Raw genomic sequence first — 22,924 nt, 5'->3', positions numbered from 1 at the left:
CTGTCCTCCCCCTCCGCTCCCTGCCTCTTTAATGGCCTTCAAAATGTTTCTGGCAACAGAAAAAGAACGACAATCTCCAAGATGCAGACACCAGGGTAAAAACACAAACTCCAAATGAAGATCTGAACAGCATATCTGCACGCTTTTCCATGAATCTGAATGAGAGCATTCATTTAGAATCCATCTGTGAAGGAAGAAGGCTACAGATTTCCTTTCTGAACAGGATTCTGAAGTGGCTTTTTGCTCCATACGCAGTTGCTGCAGTAGGGTGGGCAGGCCCTATCAAGCTGTCAACTGTGGAGCTTTGAGTGTGTGTGTGTGTGGAGTGTGTTGTTCCACCTGGTGCTGCTGCCATGTGCCAGACAGGTGGTGAAGGGGAGAGAGGGAGCAGGCAGCAAAGCAAGAGAGCAGAGGGTGGAGGGACAAGGTTGCAAAGGGAGAGAAAGCCGGCAAAAAAATAAAATAAAAACAAAAATCTGAGCAGAGACGGTAGCTTGTTCCCACTAGAGGGGCAACATGTGTCTGTCCACAAACACTGCTTTATCGCCACAGCCGATACTGAGAAACTGAGCTTTCAATGCAACAGGAAACCTCTTCAGCACGAGACAATAACTCAACTGTATTTTATGAAAAGATGCGCTGATAGCAGACCAGTTTGAAGACCAGTTTGCAAAAATCAGAACAGGTGACGTAAACCCGATACTTGATAAAGATTCTAGTTTCTTTATAATAAAAGAAAGCACATAAAAGCTACTTTTTTCTATTAATAATAAAAAAAAAAAACTAAAATACTTTTAATTAAAAAAATATTTTCTCGAAAATGGCATCAGGTCAGAGCTTTCACTCGTCTGCATATTTACATCATTGGAAAAAAGTAATTAGCAAATTACTCCCATATGTTTTCGATTTTCGAACACATCTGCAGAACTACACCTCGATTAAACTATTGCGTTCATATTTGCAAATTAAAGGTCCCACAATAAGTCCTGGGCTTCAATAGGCTATTAAGGGACATCTGGTGCTTTGACAGAAAACCTCTCCCTGTAATGAAACTGACCTGCAAACAGATTCCTTCTTCCCAACTGAAGAGGAGCCACCGCTAGCATGAATTCGGCTACGTTCACCCAGCTGGTCTTGATGCTCGATTATGATTTTTTCCCTCCAATTTTTTTTTTGTTTATTTGCTCGTTTGTTTGTTGTTGTTTTTTTGCATGGCCAGTCATACTACTAATAAAATCTGACCGCAATCAGACTTCTGTGTGAGCGGTTTACGAACGAATGCACAGAAGAACGTTAAAATAACAGAGCTACGCAGTGTTTGTGTCCATGGATCTATTTTAAAGTTTATTCACAATATCATAAGATGGAGAAATATAATAAAAAATATAATAAAAAGAAAGCACGACTAAGAGAGATTGCGTTTTGTGGACTATTGACTGCAACTCCTGTAGAAAAGTCTGTGTGTGTGTGTCTAGTCGGAACCAGGAATAGTGGGATTGTGGTGCGATGCGCTTCAGTGACTCAAGACGTCTTTGATAATAATTTTCATTCATTGTTTACATTAAGATTCACCAAATTATGAATCTTCTGGTGCCAAATTATGATGCAAATCTCGTATCAATAACGTAAAAGTTGAATAATAAGCGGCATGACCGCTCAGGCTAAAGACGTACCTGATTTAGTACAACATAACAGCACAAAAACAGCAGATTTGAATCGCATTTGACTGCTGTGTGAATGTAGCCTAAGTTGCTTATTCATATGCTGTTAGAGGAAATAAATATACAACTGGCAAAAACAATCAGTGCCTCTCTTATTTATACCTCTAGAGTCTCTGTGACCTCCTGAAGAGAAATGAATAATCACAGGAGAGACCATTCAGGAAGCCTCCAGGGACTTAAAACCAGAAGCTGCTTCACAGAGTTGATCAAGTGCAGAGTTTGTGTCTATGGAGTCGTCCCTCAATGAAAAGGTCATTTCTAGTTCAGCATCACTCCGACACAAAGGATCAAACTCCAGCATGCCTCAATTATAATTTCACCACAAACCAGAGACACTTAGCTGAATATTCATAACTAATTATGGGGCTTGCTCATCGGCCCTCTTTGCCAGGCCTATTGTGTCCCTCTCACTTAATTATTCGTGTCCCCATCTGACTATCAAAGGTAGGGCCCGTCGCCAATAGACGACGTGTCTCCCTTGGATACTGCGGGCTTTGTGAAACCCGAGGGCGCCGAGTGTTGGTGACTCGCTATGAAGAGCTGCAGCGTGATGTGAACAGCTCAGAGAGGTAGGCGTGACCACCTGAAGATGACGGCTGAGGTCACGCTGTGGCACCGTTCAGATTCTAATCAGCTAACAAGCTTCACTGCACAATGACATTAGCAAAACATGGAGGGACAGGATGAAGGTAAGACAGGCAGAAAATTTAAAAAAAGGGAGAATTTGACCAGAGCGCCGACTGCTGAGGACTTACCGGACATGAAGGTGAAGCCACTGGGAAGCTGCATGACTCCCGTCGAGGCGCCAGCCGTCTTGAGGACAGTTCCATTAGCGCTGATGTTGCTGCTGGTCGAGACGGGCGCCAGGTAGTTGGTGATGGGAAACGACGCACCAGTGCTCACCTGCATGGTGGTGGAGGTGGTGGGTACCGTGGACTGGGCGCTGCTCGTTGTGCCCGGTAGATTGGCTACGGTGAACGTTGGCTTCAGTGTGTCCTGCAAAGGAAACCGAAAACTGAATACAGGAACTGTAGCTGGTATCCATTATGGAAGGTTTAGCGATGCAAGTCGCAAAGAATTGGGGAAAGGATCCTCTCACAATCCAAGAAAACCCAACATCTGCCGTTCATTTATTGCCTACAAATTGAAATAACCTGATGGTTGGGTACATGGATATGAAACAATTTGTATGCAAGTACAAAATGGACAATTATGTCTGATTTGAGAATTTTTATGGCATTCATCTCCTTATTTATCAAAATGCATAACTATCAAAAGAAAGAAACTGACCAAAATGACCATCATATGCTGAAGGTCACAATTTGTCAAATTAAATTTGAGCCAACTGGATTTGACCTTTATGATCATCACTATAGTTCATAGTACTGAATGTCCACAAAATTGGGAAACTTTACAAATGAAGATGACTGGACCATCCGATAAATGCCTGAATACACAAAGTAAGACCCTCTTTAGTCGGATCTTCTCTGTTGTCTGCTTTTATCCATAAGTTATCAAAACGCATCATTAACCAGAGGAATAAAGTGATACACAAAGGTTTTTTTAAATGGGCACCAAATGAAACATAGAAGGGAATGAATCGATGAAGGGACAAACTGATGGTTGGTAGGAAAATGTCTCGAGACAGTTTCTTTTCGTGCCATAAAAAGGCCAAAACTAGGAACGTATCATCATGACCAGCATCCAATAAAGTGTACAGTACCTTGTCCTTTAAAGGGTCATAATCTTGTATTTGACAAGATTCAACTGGTCCAAAAAGGCATTAGAAGAATAATCATTGAAAATGTCATGTATGGTGAGATAAAAGCGTGACATGGTCCCAAAAAGATGGTAGGGCTTGGCAAAAGAGGCTCAGAATTCCCCACAAAACACCAACCAGTAATGCAGCTAGATGTAAAACAGATGCTTAAGAGAGTGTTTAACATTTTATATTCTTTCAGTATTTCAGGGATTAACAGACTGCTGAGAGAAACCAAAGCTTGTTTTTAATGGTCGGCACCTATAATTAGCTCCATGTGGCAATATGGGGTGCTCTTATTAAATACCAAATTAAGACAGAAGCTCATTCCTGGTTGGAAATCATTTTAAAAATGTCAGAACATCTCATCCATTTATCCTGCAATTAGAATTCATTTCTTGATTTATCTCCATCTGCCTATACATCTCCATCTCACCGCTTTTGAACTATCTGGTAGGGTTACTATGACAACTGACTGACCATGGTAAAAGGCAAAGAAATGAGGCAGATGAGATGATCAAAAAGAGAGAGATGTAGCATCAAACTGTAGCCTAATGTGCAGCTCCATTGAACCACCTAGCAGGATGTGTCTGTGAGTGGGCTCCATGATGAGAGCAGAGTGGGTGTCAGGCTGAGACTAAAAAGCCCAACTAAACCCACAGTGCCACAGTGTACACACTCACACCAACACTTAGCACATGATGCTAATGATGTTTAATAGCCGGATGGGAACAGGACTGCATATTAGAAAGCATTCAGAAGGTTTCGGGTCTGTGTGGGTTCACTGCTCTCATTGTCTGACTGCAGGTGATTAAACTTAAATATAAAGATTGTTACTGTGGGGGGGAATAAATGGAGTGACAATGAAGCCAAAAAGTTTGTGAACCCTTTTGCTTAATCTTTAAATCGAGAAACATTTTCAATTTAAGCACCTATTTACAGAGGTATTACTATATAATCCTTTAATTATGTGGCTTGGTAAAATACTCCAGTCTCCAAATTTCCCAACTTTTAAAACCGTTAATACAAAAAGTTCACGATGAGGTTTTGGCAGAGATATTTGCAGTATTCAGGCCTTTTATGAAACCTGCAAAAACCAGAGACCAGAGCAAAGGAAGCAAACAAGAAAGGAAAAACATGGATGGAAGAACAGACAAGGTCCACCAGAACAGACACTTCATGCACCAAAACCAAATGCCAACAAACTAACAACAACCATCTTCTGTGTGGTTGTTGTTACTGAGGGAGGAAAGCTTCAAGTTATTTCAGAAAATCAGATGGATGGATAAACAGACTGAAGTTAAGGAGTAAACAAATTGTTGCAAACAATTGGTATAGTAAATTTCCTCTCTCTGATTTGGGTCAACATGGCATCACAACTAAAAAATTAATTATTAAGTCATACTCTGGGAAGTAATACGTGACATTGCAGAGGTATTAAACGTAGGAAGCTGAAGAGGAACAAACCACAGTTGTCTGGGTTCTCCAACACCAACCTGTCAATACATAACATTTATAGACATCCCTGATGTCTATAAATCTATGTAGCTGCCATAACTGTAGCTACAGTAGCAGCTACAGCTACTACCATCCAACTAAGGGATCGCAAGGTGAAAAAAAGTTTTATTGATATTTTGGTTTCACAACTTCTTGTTTGTCATCTGTATTGCACTTGGACTGAAAATGCAGCATGGAATTTGCCCTAGTTTCCCAGTGTCATTTACAATCCGTCAGCAGTTTGAGGGCAACATCCAGATGATAACCTTTCAGATACTTGATTAATAAAAATCCACCTGATATTGGACCAATATTTGGCTCACATTTAGCGTCTTTTCAATGTTTCTAGACTGAGAAGGTAATCAAACTGTCAAATTGCTCCACAGTGGTATATGAGACAGAGAGAAAAAAGAGATAATCCAAGATTATCATCTGGATCCACAAAGTTAGTAACATACAATATCTAATGCTGAAACAGTTACTGTGCAGCCAGCTCATCCTGGCAAACTACTATTGGTTTTTATATGTGACTGATTACGTGGGTGAGAGGTGGTTGCTCCAGCATGGATTCGTCTGATAAGACCTTTCAACCATGCAAACATGTAAATGGAGTTACTGTACAGGCTCTCTGAGCAGCTATATGTCATAATGCTCATAATATGATGTAAAGACAGCATTTCAACTTCAAACACTTTCAGTTTTCTGGTCTGTATAAGCTGGGGATGGACAGGTTCTTCAATAAATTATAAATGACTAAAAAATGCACAGCTATGATCTGTTTAAAAGGTCTGCACCTCAGATCCGGACTAGTCCAAGGTCCCTCTCTAGTTTAGTTAAACAGCAGCTCAAGCGTTAGGGGGGGGGGGGTGGAGTGAAGGGAGGGACAATTTGAGCTCAACAGGAAAACCGAATGCATTCATACAACAGAGCACAACGCAGCTGTAATCACGTCTGCACGCTTTCGCCAGACTCCCCAGCTAACACTCAGTAAAACTAACAAGATAGAAAAGAGTAACTGAATTGAGGAAGCAGCAAAGTCAGAGAGGAGACGGAAAGTGTGTAGGCGGGGGCAGATCTGAGTGGGATACATCACAGGGGACAGAGAAGAAACAGCTGAGGGCACAGACAGCTGGAGAGAAACCTGAGCACCTACGAGGGGCAAATAGCCCCCCTCTGGGCCAGATGAGGCAGCATAGGTCCGCTCGTAAAACCCCCTAACGTCTACAACCAACCCAGATGCTCAATCTTACACAGTTAGTTAAGAAAATGGCTCACTGACATGACAAGGTCATCATGTTCCAGTTTTCCATTTCACACCACTCAGGGGAGAGAGGAACATCTGCTCCTGCTCTGCAGACGTGTCGTCACTGAGGTCCAAACAGTGGCTGGGAGGTTAGCTTCAGAAGGTGTGCCACACACTCCTACCTCCAACCAGCCTGTCACTATCTGTGTGACCCACATAGAGACCTTCCAATGACCTACTGCTTTGTTTGACCAGCTTGATGGTCAGCTATCCAGCTCTGCTTCATAGGGTGCATTCACACCGACCCCGTTTAGTCCGCTTCAATCGGACTCTAGCTTGTTTGTCTAGAAAGTCCAGTTTGTTTGAGAAGGTGTGAATGCACATCAAACTCTGGTCCGCCCACAAACCTAGGTCTCTGTTCGGTTTAAGTGAACTTGAATCCAATCCAAAAGCAGGAAGTGGACTGTAGTGCAGGGCATTCTGGGTAAATACAACCAAAACAAACTTTAGACTTTGGTCCATTCGAACACATGAATAAGCTTTGATTTAAACCACTTCATTGTAGCTCCGGCTGTATGCTTGAGGCTGTGCCCTCCTAGCAGGTTAACCCCAGTTTCAAGTCTTGTGCTGCCTCTAACAGGTTGTCTTCCAGCATTGTTGGGTAATTTTCAGCCCTGCTGAAGACAAGCATCCTCACAGCATGATGCTCCCACCAGAAAACCATGTGCAGCTTTTAGCCACCCAGGTTTCAAAAGTTTAATTTCTTCTTCCACATGCTTACCGTGTCTCCTATATGGATCATTTCCAAACATTAAGCAGGACCCCTTACGGCTTTCTTTTTGCCAAAACATCATAAATGTTATATTTATGAGAGTGCACGGCTAACAGGTGTCTTGGATACAGATTTTTTTTTTCCACCTGAGCAGTGAATGGCTGCAGCTTCTCCAGTGCTGCAGCTGGACCTCTTGGCTGTTTCTCTGATTGTTCTCCTTTCCCGGTCAGTAAGTTAAATGGCGCGTTTGTCTGGAAATGCTCTTTACATTTACAGACAAAGCACATCTGTGCTTTTTATATTGCCTTCACATTTTTGACTGCAGAGGGTCACAAAGGTTCTTCTCTGGTAAAGTGGCAATGCTAAACGTTTTACACTTTCAGCTCACCGTTTTGATTTCCAACCAATAGATAAACTGCAGCAAGATGGAGGAGAGGAAACTGGTCTGGTGTTCTGTTTGGCTGTGATACCTTCCTGGTGGAGGGCAACAGCTGAGATAATGCTCCCAACAACTTAACATTCTTCCTCCCACACGCCATAACTTCATTTTCCTTTAACATAGAAGGTACTACTGGATCAGTTCGTCCGTTTCATTTTGTGCATTACGCTGCGTCTTCTCAAATGCCCAATCGGTCGTGGCAGTTTGTAGTTTACACCGAGTCAGGCTCTGGTCCTGCTGGAGGTTTCTTCCTGTTAAGAGGATAGTTTCTCCTCTCCACTGTTACTACATGTGTGCGCGGTATGAGGGATTGCTGTAAAGTCAACGACAGGAGGAGTATAATTGAACTGAAGTAAGGTGAGATGAATTTTTTCATCTAATCTGATCCGGTGATTCAAACTTCTACAGATTCAGATGAACTATAAATACAAGGGAAAAAAATTGCAATAGTTTTGTTTGATAGCATTTTGAATTCAACAGGAATTAAGGAATTAAAAAGTTGTTCCCATTTATGTATCCAATCAAAGAATTAATTCTTGCAATTCCACTGATTTTAAATAGAATCAAAAAGAAGTGCAATATACTAGTTTCTAGTTGACCTTTTTAGAGACCAAAAGTCGGAGTTGTAGGTTTTGGTGCATTTAAATTTAAAAAAAAAAAAGGCCAGCACCAATCTGTGCCTGATTAACTCGATGTTACGACAGCAAATGATGTCAGAGTTTTATAGTTGAGCAAGTAGAGTACCGAGTCATCTGATATAAGACCTGCCTCCTTACCCGGCTATCTAATCCATTTTACAACAGAAGGATTTAAGTACAGAGACAAAGATGAACTTTGAAAACAACTAGTTGAATGTTAAGACAGATTCTTTAAACAAACCAGCGATCTTGTTGAAGCACTGTGGATGACTCCTGTCAGGTCAATGTTTTTGTCTTTATTTGTTTGATTTTATTAAACCTCCTAGGTAAAAAGAAGAAAGAAAAAAAAAGAAAAAAGCCTCTGGCCTTCCAGATAAAACATGTTCCAAAAGGAGAATAAATTTGAGCAATTAGAATAAGAAGGACAAATAATTCCCTTTTCACAAAGGATTTTATTCACTCCAAACTGAAGGTGACAACTGGCAGGCTGGTCCAGTGTCGGTGTGAGAGGCCATTGTGCAGTTTACTGGTGACTGGCCCTCTTCTAATCTCCCATTTGCTGGCTCCCATCTCCCAGTTTGTCACTCTGCCAGCAACATGGAATTTGCAGCTCCATTTGGGACTGCTAAAAAAGGCAAGGCAGCCCAAGTGGAGGAGGTGCAGCCAATGGCGGCTGACCTGTCCAGTTGCTTGCTGTAAAATAAGGGGGTGGAAGTGGGGGGCTGGTGACATCATGTTGCTTTCCTCCCCTGCTAACACATGCAACACACCGCGTATGCATAAGCGTACAATATACTGAATAGTGGACTTGTCAAGTGATTTATAGAGGCTCTTTAAAACCAAGCTGCACACAGAATGGCAGCAGTTTACTCAGGACGTTTCCTGGTTGGTTTGGCTATTCAAGCTGCACTAATGAGCATTACAACCAAACTCAGGGAGGATTTTAACAGCAATGACACTGACAGAGCGAGAAGTAGGGAAGCATGGGAGGAGAGGAGAAAGAGGGAAAAACCAGAGCATACTGAGAATCCACTGCTTTCCAGCATGTCTGAGTTATGAGACATGTTATTTATGTTCATGACTAACCTAAAGAGCAAAAAAGGTTTTAAAGATTCACCATTCAAGCCATATCCTAAATTATAGATCTGACATAAACAAAACAGAAAAAATCTGGAGGAACGCAGGGAGGCGTCAACAGTGTTGTCTTTAACATACTGGATTTTTAGGGGGCAGGACATGATGACCAAACAATATTTACAATATTAAGAAAATATGCATGTGTGATATTACAGATATTGTAACTAATCTCTATTGTTTATTTTCAATTACTTGTGAGCTTCTTGGCCATTACAAATTCACAACAGGTGTGAACCTCTGGGGTGGCGAACATTCATCAACCCGACAAGATATACATCAGCACATAAAAAAATGGCAACAGTAACATCCAGGGAATCAGTGAGGACTGTGATCAAATATACAAACTTTAGTATCAGATAAAAATAGCTTCACATAATAAAAGCCTAGCCAAATTACTACAACACTTGTAGAATTAAGAAATTAATTAAATGGAACCAGTTAAATGCCAGTTAAATGGAGAATTTATGGATATTTTTGATACGTAGAGCTAAAAAGCTGATTTTACTGATTTTTGACCAGTTGACCAGAAGATCAACTTGAAACTTGTCATTTTTCTCCCAGAGCAACTTCCACCATGATTTTCTACGACTACAAACATCATACTTCTGAAAACTAATAGAAGCTGAAAACTAATAACCAACAACACTGCCCTACCAGTCAGTATTAAAAGGGAACATCTGGGAAATGTACCTTTTTGTTTTTTATTGTTCAGGAAAACAAGAGGAAAATGTCCAATTGTGTTTTCTATAAAGATAAAAATCACCTACTAGAATCATCGGTACAAGATGTAATAAGCATCTTGTTGGAAGAGCTGTTTTACTTTGCTTCCAGTCTGAAATACAAAGTGCTGCAGAACCAGACACTGAACAGATAAAGATGCGTTAACATATTTTCCTGTAACCATGGGCCAGAATGAGGACTTCACTGTAGAAATAGCATTTGCACAAATATGTAAAAATAAAAATGAAACTATGTTCCTGGGAACGCCTTAGGAATCCCCCTGAGATGCTGGCCCAAGTGGCTGGGAAGAGGGAAGTCTTGGTCCAAGTCTATGCTTAGGCTCAGATTAGGCAAAAGATGAAAAAAAAGTATACCATGACCCAATTTGTTTGTTTTATTGTTTAAAACAAAAAGTTAGTTTTATACACAAGCAATAGTTTAAGTACTTAATGTACAGAATATTTGCCATTCTTGAAATTCTGCTTTTTATGGAGTAACAAATATAAGAAGTTGGTGTAAACTAGTTTATTAGTCAAGCTATCTGCTCTAGGAGTCAGTCACTACGAGCAGTTTTCCAAGTAAAACTTTAAGACATGGCAAGATGAGAAGTGATAGATGGTGCTCTATTGGTTTTCTACACTAGAATTGGGCTGGTATAAGACTAAATGATATAGTAGCCAAGCAGTTCCTGGATTGGCTGATTTCCAAATGCCAGGCCATTGCCTATCAAGTAGCATTACAGTTATGTCAGTTTTAAAAACATAGATCTCTGCAGTGTATAACAGACGTACATCTCATTCTGATATTAACCTTCCAATAATCCTCATTTTTATTTGTTATAGGACAGAAACAATTAATTAGATTAATTATGATGAATCAATCATTGAAACAATAATTTAATAGACAGAACAACATATTCAGAGCAGTAATTAAGCAAAGATTTATATATATTGATTTTTTTTTTTAGCTAATATGTTCTACCCAAAACTCATCAAGTGGCATGGTTTCAGCTTCAGCTGGTCCAAATGCTACAGCGACCTTTTGCTATCCAATGATTAATTAGTCATTTAAAATAATCATTGAGAGATCAGCTCTGCATTGCATTATTGTTAAGTCAAGCAGAAAGAGTTGCGCTTAGACATACTGTTAGAAATATTCTTTGCTCTAAACGAACAAGCATCAACTAAAGAAATGCATTTTTGCAAATGCTTATTCTCTTATATATATATAAAAAAGTACATTTATTTGCAACATAATGTATTTCTAATATTGTACAAAAAAGGGAGAAATGAAAAATCTATAAAAATGTGCCAGTTTCCTGAGTATGTGCCAGTTTCAGTATAATCAATACATTAATCCATAAATAATCTTTACTTGCAGCCCTACTTTGTTCTATGCAAAGAAAACTGATAGCCGCTTTTTTCAGCCAGCTGACTGGCAGTTGGGGGATGGATGTCTGCTGCCTTACAGCTGGTTTCCTTCTTAAAAATCTTCCTAAACTTCTAACAAGAAACACTACAAGCAACATCGTTTTCGTCATCCCAACACTAAATCATGTCCACTTAACTCATAAACCTGCTTTTTTTCTTCTCCCCCTTCCAAAGGTTCTCCACTTCCCCCACCAGCCTCTGCAAACTGAACTGTTTAGACTAGCTTGGTCTGTATGCATGACACGCCACTCATGATGGACAGAGTCCAGACGCTCACACGGCAGCAACCATACGGCGGACCCACTGCACTGAAACCATTCCTCAAAAAATGGTGTCCACCTGCCCGGTCTCAGCCATAACCGCCCCGAACCACACATAAATCTCCTGTGTGACGGCTCACAGGAGTCGTAATGCTCTCCCGCAGGCATGGCTGCAGAGGCGAGATGGGCCACCGGCGGCAGCATCCCCTGCCAGCCGCCTAAATGGACGGCCGACACTGGTGAGGCGTCTTTAGCCCACTCGCTCCTTTCTGCATCCGAAGCTCCCTGCCGTATTGCCAAACGTGAGGGGGGCTTAGAGGTGGGGGTGGAGAGGGTGGAGTGCAGCGGAGGGTCGAAATCACAGGACTCCAAAGACAGCTGCAGCTTATAAGGAATGCGAGGGGCCTCAGCCAAGAGTGCAGGCAGGGAAACCATACCATATATGGCAACAGAGGCAGAATCTAATTTTTATCAATGAGCGGAGCGGGCATGAGAGTGGATTAACATGCAAAGGTTGAGCTCCCATCCCTGACGGGAGTCTGGTACGCATTAGCTGGCGCCCTTCGAAAACAGCGAGTGGGCAAAGGCGGCCTGCAAGCGTCTGTCTTCAAAAAGGTGCACACTTAAGCTGCGCAAACAGTGAAGGGAATATAGACTTCCAGTGTGCGATTGCACAAAAGGTGCAATCAGGAAAGAAAGAAAGAAAAAAAAAAAAGGAAGTTGTGTATAAATTTATTACTGCTGATCAAAACTTTTGAAGATTCATTTTTAACTTTATGTGCATTCAAATGGTAAACTTGTTCATATTTATCATCTAAAGGTATTAAAGTTAATGGGATTTGTTGCAACAGAAAATAGCATCAAATTGAAAATGTGAAAGTGTGTTTTCACTCACCAAATAAAATCCAACCATTCTCAAATCCAAATAAAATATGTTGAATTTTCTGTTTTGACTTGACTAAAATGTAAAAAATAAATAAATAAAAATATTGCAAGACAGGGTGAAGTTATAATATGTTGATATGCTCAGATTGAGTTTAAAGGCTTAACATGTTATAAAAAGAAGAAACGCAGATCTTTCCACAGACTGTAGAGCTGGGTAATTGTTTCTTATCCTAACACAGCCCAGACCTGCTGGGATTTATCTTTAGGAGGAGTGTTTTTTCTGGGTGAGGAGAGGTCACAGAGGCAATGAGTTAAAGCCTATCCCCTTCACATACGGTGGTTAATTCTTTAAATCTCCACGTCTGACTTCATCTTCAGTCTGCAACCCTATAAGGAACTACAGATACTTTTTTTTCTCGGCTTCATAAAAATGGTTCGGAGGTGAAAGTGGAGATTTTGAACATCTCACAACAACAAATTTTATTCATTAGGGTTATATGAGATGCAGTGAGTTACAGTGAAGAGGATGGTTGAAGGCTTTTGTTTGTGTAATGTAAATGCAGCTGTTCTGCCAAAGCCTCTGAGGTTGGTTAGTGAACATTAGTGAGCAAACAGAATTATGAAGATCAAGAAACACAACAGACAGGTCAGAGAGAAGGTCAAAGCAAGGTTAGATTACAAATCGATATTCTAAGCTTTAAACATCTCATGAAGCATAAATATAGCATCTGAGAATGGGAAGAATATGACAAAACTGCAGAAATGGAGCAAGGGAAGAGTTAAAGTTAGAGATACACCAATTAATACCTGTAAAAAAAAATTCTAGATCGGGTGGCGGTAACAATGTGCAATGCATAAGGGCAGATATATTTAGTCTAATGCTGTTCTTTGTGCTCTGAGTGATGTCATACTTTATCATTTATTTTAAATTATATTTAGAATTACTAAATATAACGAACCATGTGAAAGAATGTTTGCTGCAGTTTATTTTTTGCATGCTTGACCAACGTAGCCAACCTTTTGTTTTTGTCAGTTTCTTTGTTATTTATTTTACATTGGATGTTATACCACTCATTGAACCGACTGAATAAATTAAAGTTGTGGTTTTTTTACATGTTTGCACTGTTTTTCTTTATCAGATCATTATCGGTCGATACCAAACCTCATATAGCTGTATCGGTATCAGAAGTGGAAAAAAAGTTGTGTTGTTCTTAATTTAAAATGTATTTGTCATTTCTGGTTGTTGTGTTTTATTTTGGCCATTTAAAATATCTTCCAGGTTTAAAGAGTTCTTTACAAAATAAAAGTTTATTAGTCATTGAAAGCGTGAGCTTGCATTATTATGCCATTATCAATATATTACTTGAAAATGATCTCAAACAACAATATTATCATTGCAATAATTTCAGCGACAATTTACCTTCCAGCAATTTTTTTATTATGACAAGCCTACTTTTGAGCTACAGCTTGCAGAGATATACCTGTAAAGAGAAGCTACTGCAGTGTTTTTATTTGTAAAATAACCAATTATGTTTTTTACTTTTATGCATCATTTATTGGGACAAAATGAAGGAAAAGATTAATTCTTATGGAAGGCACGATAACAACAAGGCCGAAGCGAAAACCTTTCATGAAGCAGGAGAAAGCTTAAAACTGTTTACATTTTAACTTCTATCCTCCACAGCTGGTAGTCAGCTTGATTTATGTCCTCTTGCATGCCTGCTTGTCTTAGAGACGTTTCTTACAATATTCATCAGTCACTCTCTACAATGCTTTAACTGTTTAATTCATCTCTCAAAGAGAGAGCAGACAGAGAGACGTGCACTGAATCAGAAGCACTCGAGTTATGAGTTTTTACCTTCGTGTCGCCCATGCTCTCCGACTCCGACACCTGGTAGGTGAGGTCTGTCTCCTCGAAGCCCGTGGCGCTCATGCGCTGGTCCATGGAGGGGTCGGAGCGCGGCGGAGAGTCCGGCGAGTTAAGGCATGTCTGGATCAGGGCTTTGCCCGTTTCGCTTGTGATCATAGGCTGGAGTTTCCGGGTGGCGAAAGTATAGACATGACCCGTTTCACTGGCCACCAGCAGCAGAACCTGGGTTCCCGTCAGGGTTGAGAGTTCATAGGCCTGGGGAGAGATAAATCAGGAACAGTAAGACATAAAATATATATATATAGCTCACCAAATTTGGACTTCCTTTTGATGAATTATTCTCAGCAGTGAAGGGAATAGAAAAAAATTCCCAATATAAACTAGTGGAAAAACAGAAATAAAAAGCCCAGTGCAATTTATAAATACCTCTGTAGTGAACTGTGACGTATTCCGCGAAGCTGAAGATAAGACTCCCAGAATAGAGGGTGTGATATAGATGTGAGACAGCAAACGGCATGTTTGCAAAAGCACGGGGGGATATTAGCACTCCAGATGACTGAGGAACCATTCTTTAAACAGAGGTAGATTCTGCTGCCTTATCTGCATCATGTTCACACTCTGGCTCTACGGACGGGGAGCATCAAAATGTTACTCCGGCCTCCTAAAGCTGGACTCAGAGTGAGAACGTCTTTTAATCTAAAAGACTCATCAGGTATGTGGAGGATGCTACTGGGGCTGTCAAGGAACGATGTCATTACCACCACCGTGGCACGCAAACCACAGTCAGAACAAGACGACAGACGAGCCATTGTACGCTGGAGTGCAGTCCGCTGTCGGACAGAACGAAGAGATAAATCGCATTCAAATGAAAGGGTTTTATTGAGCTGTAATAAACCACATCTCATCTCTTTCACGCTCGGCCTCCTTATACATCGTGTCTATCAGAGGTTACTCAAACAAAACCGCACAGCTCCTCTTACTGTTCTCTACCGTCTGCCTTTAGAAGCTGTGAGTTGAACCAACATCCGAAACCAAAAATGACAGACTGAGTATCAGAGTTCATAAAGATTTCAAAAAGCATGATATTTCCAGAGCAAGAGCAGCTCAGTCCCTTTTAACAAACTGTTAAAGTGAATGTAGACTATCACTGACCATCACTGTGGTTGAAGAAAAGAACTTGCTGTTCGTTAGAAACCTTGGCGGGAAGTTGGACAAACTCAAAAGGTGTGTGGTCAGACAAACACATGGATGGACAGACAAACTGGACAGATGGACAAACAGATTCACAGGCAGTTGAACAAAAACTGATGAGCAGTCAGGTGCTAGTTGAGCAAGTTAATTCATGTTGATCCAACAGTTTGTTCAGACAAACTGATGAATACATGGTTACACAAACTGTTTGATGGACAAATAAAAAAAACCTGACAGGAAGTTGGTAAAATAGTTGAATTGTTGGCTGGACAGACACATAGTTAAGATAAATGGACGGGCGAACTGATGGATAAATGCAAGAATGGACAAACTAGATAATGGACAAGCAGACAAACCAGTGGATGGACAAAAGAGCTGAAAGACAGTAGGACAAACCAATAGGTAGATTGTAGGAAAGTTGGACAGACTGATTGATAGATGTATGAACAGATGAGACAAGCCGATGAATGGATGGACAGACAGATGGATGGGTAGTTGGACAATTCAGTGGATGGACGGAAGGACAGATGGACAAACCAGACGGTGCACAAAAGGACTGACTGACATTTGATGACGAGACGAAAGAATGGCTGGACAAGTACACGAAAGGACAAATGGATAATTCGATGGGTAGACACAAGAACAGAAATAAACCAATGGGTGGATAGAGGGACAGAGGGTTGGACAAAGTGGTGGGTTGATCAACGGACAGAAAGCTGGATAAACTGATAGAGGTCATTTCAGTTTGCTTTACTTCAATGTTAAACTTCGGGGCATCCTACATCCTCATCTTACACTCATACCGGAACAGGACTAAACTTTCAGAAACCTGTTCCTGACTCTCGTCCAATTTCAGGTCCTCACTGAAATATTTCTCAGATTCTAGTTTAGTAGACCTCTTCTAGTCCGCCTTAAACCATTTGACAGCTTAGCTGACCGATTAGACCAGACCAGGTCCAGGTTGAATAACTTGCTTCTGTAAAAGTAACAAACATTAAAATGAAGCCTCTCAGAAGTTAACAGCAGCTATTCACACCTTCAGGAAAAGCAGAACAGAAAATGTTAATTTATTCTGGCAGCAACACCAGACATTTATAATAAACAGGCAATTTGGATCACATAGGTTCCTGACTTATCAGGAAATATGATGAAAAACAGATCACAGTCAAAACCAAGAACTAAAAGTATTATGACTAAATCCTAAACAGACAACGAGAAAGGTTTCCTTTAAATCTACCAGGATCACCACAGTACAAAACAGGGCTTATGGACAAAGTTTTAATAAAACCCATTAACAAATCTTTTTATAATAAACCCCTAATTTAATGAAAACAATTACCGTTTTGGCTTCTCTCACTGAGCTGACAGGATTTGGTCATTATTTGCTTATTACACAGTTTTGTACAGCTATGCTTCCAGGAACAGCAAGGTAATCAAGTAATGAAAACATCCATTAGTGCCGGTAATTTGTCTTCATAGCTTCTTAAAACAAACTAAGGAACGCTAAGGACGATGCACGTTCTCCAACTCAACAAAATGAGACGGAGAAAATTACTCATCCTGCTGGTTGAAATCTTCAGAAAAGTGAATGAATTGTGCCTGCAGATCAGTTCCTAAAACGTTCCTGCATCACTTGTCTTTTTTTTTTTAAACCTACAGACAAAGCAACATTCATTCAGAGCAGCTGGGATCCACTCCACTCTTTGCTGCAAATTAGCTTCGATTGGATTGAAGCACCTTTCAACATCAACTTATAAGGTTTTGTCACAGTTTCTCAACTGCATGTCTAGACTTTGACAGGGCCATTTGAGCAAACAAATATGCTTTGATCTAAATTGAATTGAATTCAAAGATACTTTATTTACCCTAAAGAGAACTTATAATTTAAAGATCCAAGTATCTTCAAATTGATGCAACTGGCAGGAAGGATGTCCAGTAGCAGTCAGTCTTGCAACAAATCTTAAGTAGCCTCTGACTGAAGCGTGTTGCATACAGCCTTGTGACTTTCATGGAATGCCAACAGCTCAATTTCCAGGCAGCAGAGTCGATATAACAAGTCCTGGATGACGCCATCAGTTGGCAAACTCTAGTAATCCACCCAATTTGATTTTGATGCTGCTCCCACGGTAACTTATCATAACAACTTTTCAAAAGTGAAAAAGAGCAAAAATCCTTCCAGCTGCACACCATCCAAAACCAGGGAGAATAATTGTCCAAACATGCCTCAACCAAAAAAAAAAAAAAAACATGAACAAAAGTCAACACATAAGAACTAAAGTAACAGATCTACTCCAACATCCTGCCACCATGAGCGGCCCAACTCTAGAAAACCATTCCTTTGCAGCTCTGGCTGTGTGCTTTGAGTTGTTCTGTCACTTCATTTTTAAGCCTCTTATTGGCTTTTGTTAAGAATTGCTCTTGATTTAGCTCAATATACCACTCTCATCAGCTCTGGGCAACATTCCTGATCCTTCTGAAGAGGAGGAAAATCCCCACAGCATGAAACTGCCACCACCATGTTGCACCATGAGGAGGAGCGCGTTTCATTTTTGCCTCCGATGAACAGAGTGCCTTCTTTCCACAAGTCATGACTCGTGTTCACTAAATAACTTCTAGAAACTTTGACAACTTTCTCTATACCTTCCACTGTCATGCTTGGTTTTTATGATGCACTTTAGGTCCTCTGACAAACCTCCTAGGCCTTCATAGAGCAGAAAGATTTGTACTGAGACCATTATATTTATAATATTTCAAATTTATGTAATCAAGGACAGCACATGTGGAGAAAGTGTGTTATACTTAATTTCACTGAGAAGTATCAAAGTAAAACCGGCTGAATCCCTGCCAGCAACGATTCTCTAATAATGCAACAGCGTAAAACAGAACCTTGAGTAAAGTTACCAAGCGGAGTATATCCATGTATAAAAGCTAAAGCACGTAAAGTAAAGGGAAGTGAAGATGTGGGTCGATCTGTGCTCTCTGCATCCTTCAAAAGCGAAAACAGAGCTCCTCCTTGTTAGAGACCAAACTACTATAAATCTACCCACTCCACCCACCTGTCAATTTCTGTCATGGCTGGCATTAGTGTGGGCAACCGCTTAAAAAAATAAAAACATCCCTCCCCACGTTGTGTCAAATAGTGTTCATGTTGCCAAGAGCCTACATAAAGACACTTCAGTTTCCACGACAACAGTCTGGGAAAAAAAAAAGAAACAAACAAACATTAAAAACCAAAAGAAATTCAGAAGAGAGTGAACCATGCACGTGCCTCAAAACATTTAACTAAGTGTTTATTTTAGTCTTTAATAAAGGTGTTCATCACTCCTTCTATAGTGAAATAACTACAGACATAGTTACACAATAATTAACTTTAAATGGAGTTATGGGGCCCTAATAAAAACTTGACATGCTGCTTTCAGTCCCCTCAAACCAACTTTTACCCCCTTTTTATCATCCATATTCAATAAATACATTACTAACACAGACATCTTTACAACAGTTTATTCTCACTTCTGTAGAATAGAGAAAAGTACAATGTGGAAATACCACATGCAAAACATAAATCTCTTCAACATCTAAATATTTTAACACAAGAAATTAAATATCTACAGAGTAGAAAACTGATTTTTTTAAAGGTTATTTTAAAAAGTTTTATTATGAATGACTACAACTAATTTGAACTTTAAATAAAGGAAATTTACTACAGTAAATCCAACTCGTGTGACATTTCTAATGCTCCCGAGTGCCTCCTGCTGGATATGAAGCACTAAGCAGCTGCTTAGATTGCTTATAACTTGGGCCAAATCTGAGTCGTAACCAAATAAAATACAGTGGACCCCCAGATTAGCTGAATTTCAGGAATACTCAAGTCTCCCTTCAAGAAAAACGCTTAGAACTGCATATTTAAATCATTCAAATACAAAATACACCTTCAAATGCAAGATCCACACTCCTCTGACACAGCCAATCAGCGCCAAGGAAAATAAATGATGTTCTTGGATTGGCTGCTTTACAAACGCCACCCAATTGCACCCAGGTATTTCAGCTGTCCAAGCTGCACTCTCTTTTGAATATCTTAGATAATTTTATTTTTAAATCTGCAAATTTTGTGGGTTTCTTTAGAGACATGCCAAAGGAACATCTCCAGATCAAAATCTGACCATTTTCCCTCAATCTGCTTAGATCGGTGGGTCAAATACTGAAAAATCTGAATTTCCCCTCTCAGTCATGAGCTGCATTTTAACCAAAGGACTCCCATAGATTTTGGTTCATAAAAAAAGCAACCACTTTAAGTACTTTTAAGTTTTTTTGTTGAGCTTATTTTTTTAAATCTGATAAATGGGTCAGGAATATGTGTTTTAATGCAATAAATATTTTTAATTTCTTTTACTGCCTTCATTTTTGGCAGAGTTCAGAACTACTAAGTCTGTTCTTTAACAGAGGAACACATGTTTTCTGTTTTGCGTCCAAAAAAAAAAAAAAATCAAAACAAAACTAAAACTAAATCCACAAATATCGGTATTGGCCAGAAAAACCAGACTGGTGAATCTCTAGCAAATAGGTGACTGCTTTGCAAAGCTCTCCAAACACTACTGCTTGATAGGCATCAACACAGGCTTTGAAGATTAGGATGAAGAGGAAATTGTCATCCTCAGATCTTCAGTGTCACCTGTCACTCTGAGCTCACAAAACCGAAAGCAAAAAAAAGACAGACTAGAAGCCTGCAGGAGGATGTGGAGTCATGCCGCATGCACAGACTCCACTGTGAGCACTCTCTGACCATCCTCTGATCCGTTTCCCCTCGGGTTTATTCAGCTGTTGGCACATGAAAACTACTGCTGCTCGCTGCCACATGGCCCTGCTTTGCGGTGGCGGAGGCAACAGTCTGTGCACGGATGCAGCTGAAAGGGGCTTCTTTGCAGAAGACGCAGGCCTTCTTAATGAGCCTGCAAAGGTGTGCTGTCCGGGAACCTGTGTATGAATGAGTGCATCAGGATATTTGGAAATCTGAGAGTCTGTGTGTGGGTTAGTGGGGTGAGGAATGGTCACAAATAGAACTGTCATTGGCTCAAATCTATTTACAGCCCTTTGCTCTGACTTCCTTGCACCCACTGAGTCACATTGTGGTACAACTGTTTCGTCACAAGAAATGGACTAATCTGCTGCTCTGAATAAACACTTGAATTTACTCTCTATTATAAGTTTAACCATTCCTTCTGTGTCAGATTTTTCATTTTGTCAAATTACAACTACAAACCTCATTGTGTTTTATTTGGATTTCCTGTGACAACCCAACACAAAGTTATGAATAAATGTGAGGTGGAAGAAACATGCTTTTCCAAATGTTTTACCGTTAAAATCCTATGAGATCAGGCCTTCATTTATATTTCATTTACTCTGATACCCCTAAAATAAAGACAGAAATGATGTTGAGACATTTCAAACAGGTTTGAGTTACATAACTATACTCAAAATGTTGGACAAATCACAAACACTGTTCAATCCATCGTCAGAAATGGGGACGAGTGTGGCAAAACCGCAAACCCTCACAGATATGGCCGTCCACCTAAATGAACCAATCTTCAGAGTAGCAGCCAAAAGGCCAGCAGTAACTTTGGGGGAGTTGCAAAGTTCCACAGTTCAGGTGTGGGGATTTATCAGTGCAGAAGTTGTAAATGAAAGATGTGTAGGGCACACAGGAAACGTGACCCAAGTTGAACTTTCTGGCCTACATGCAGAAAAACGACACTGCACATCACCTTGAACACATGGTGGAAAAGCATCATGCATGTCTAACTCTAGTCTTAATTGAAATTGACCCAAAAATGGCCTACTCAAAGTGCAGACATAGATTCAATTTAAAACTTAAGTTGGTTTGCAAAGATATGCAAAAGTTGGTGGGGACACACTCCACTTTTCCCCAGCTTTACACTTCTACACTCAATAACGTTAACCACAATAAACTGCATGCGGGTTTGTGACGTAAATGTGCAAAACCTGAAAAATTGGCAAGGCACTGCAGAGGTAGGCTGGGACAATAAACATAAAACACTTTTAACACCTCACCTTTTTCATAATGCCCGTCTTCCTCTTGCTGAACGTGGTGTAGCGTCTCAACTTGTTATCGATAAATTCCATCTTTATTTTTACCCGCCCACGTGTCTTCTTCCCCGGCTTTGCTCCGGCAACTCCTCCAGGCACCATGCCGTACCCTCCGGGGGGTACTCCCAGCTCCTGTCCCGCCGCCGCCCCTTCCATCTCCCCCCTCTCCCGCTTCACCCCTCTCCTGCTGTCCCCGAGTGAACCCACCGGGTCATCCTCGTCTCCAGAGTCCGAATCATTATCCGAGCCGCTGCATAGAGGAGCATTATCCCGGTCCGGGTCGAAGCGGGCTCCATGGGGCATCACCACCCCGGGGTTTAACCCCACAATGCCTCCTTGGACGGCAGTCTGCAGGGGGTTCAACCCGGCCCCGTTCCCCGGTCTCGCCCCTCTAGAACCCCCTGGCCCGTTTGCCCCCAGCATCCCGGCAGCCTCTCTCTCCCCCTGTCGCCCCGCAGCTCCGCCGCTCTCACCGACCCCCGGTAAAGCTTGACCCGTTCGGACCAAAACGGGACGAATCCCCGGCCCGTGTCCCGTAGCAGTCCTGCCCGATGCCGACCCGTTTCCAGATGGTGCCGATCCGACCTGGCTGGGTAACATTATATTCACAGAAGCGAGTCTCTGAACGCCAGCCAGAGAAGCTGGAGCGTGTCGAACCGTGGAGGGGCTGTTAAAGCGCATACACGTCCGGGCCAGTAAATGTAAACAAACCGGGCCAAATGACAGATTGCGGAGTCCAGGAAATAACCGATACAAACCTTACAAACTGATGCTGCCCCCAAGACCCGTAAACCCCGGCTCAGTTAGGCTCACCCTCCTCCTCTATTTCCAAAACTCCGAGCACTTTCTCAAAAAGGAAAGCGCGAAGAACGCCTCACAAAAGATTCCGCCAAGTCAGATAGTCCGCTCTACGTTTAAAAAAATAAACGATTCAAACCTATCTATTCGTGCACATATATCGTCATTCACTTGTACTTGATTAAAATCTCCACGTATCCCTGATCCAGAAGCGAAAACAACCACCTAGCTTCAAAATACCGCATTTAAGAGCGGAGTGATACCAGAACCGGGGACTACTTCCCTCCTTATAAAGAGATACGTTTCCTTATTTGGTGCTGTCTCTCCTTATTTGGTGAGTCACAGCGTCCCCCATCGATTGGCTGAGGATTATCTGAATAGCGCTGTGATTGGTCGATGAGGTACACTCATTAGAATAAATACCAACATGGTTGAGCTAATGTCAACGTCACCGTGGACAAG

General features: G+C 41.0%; 1 protein-coding gene across 3 annotated transcripts in view; it reads right to left on the bottom strand.

Moving 5' to 3' along the window:
- Positions 1-22,662, bottom strand: part of srfb (serum response factor b) — a 31,344-nt gene extending 8,682 nt beyond the window's left edge. The window contains exons 1-3 of one of the 3 annotated variants that reach the window (XM_008430297.2): positions 21,629-22,662; positions 14,360-14,626; positions 2,477-2,717 (exon numbers count right to left, since the gene is read on the bottom strand). In XM_008430297.2, the coding sequence (XP_008428519.1) occupies positions 2,477-2,717; positions 14,360-14,626; positions 21,629-22,345 (1,225 nt within the window). In that variant the 5' untranslated portion in view covers positions 22,346-22,662. The remainder of the gene's footprint in view (positions 1-2,476; positions 2,718-14,359; positions 14,627-21,628) is intronic. The other 2 variants (XM_008430296.2, XM_008430298.2) reach the window with 2 other exon arrangements.
- Positions 22,663-22,924: the final 262 nt, after the last annotated feature.

Source organism: Poecilia reticulata, linkage group LG15 (genome assembly GCF_000633615.1).
Source record: "Poecilia reticulata strain Guanapo linkage group LG15, Guppy_female_1.0+MT, whole genome shotgun sequence".
Lineage (NCBI taxonomy): Eukaryota > Metazoa > Chordata > Actinopteri > Cyprinodontiformes > Poeciliidae > Poecilia > Poecilia reticulata.
The sequence above is the reverse complement of the archived record's forward strand: the minus strand, read 5'-3'. Positions and strand labels throughout refer to the sequence as shown.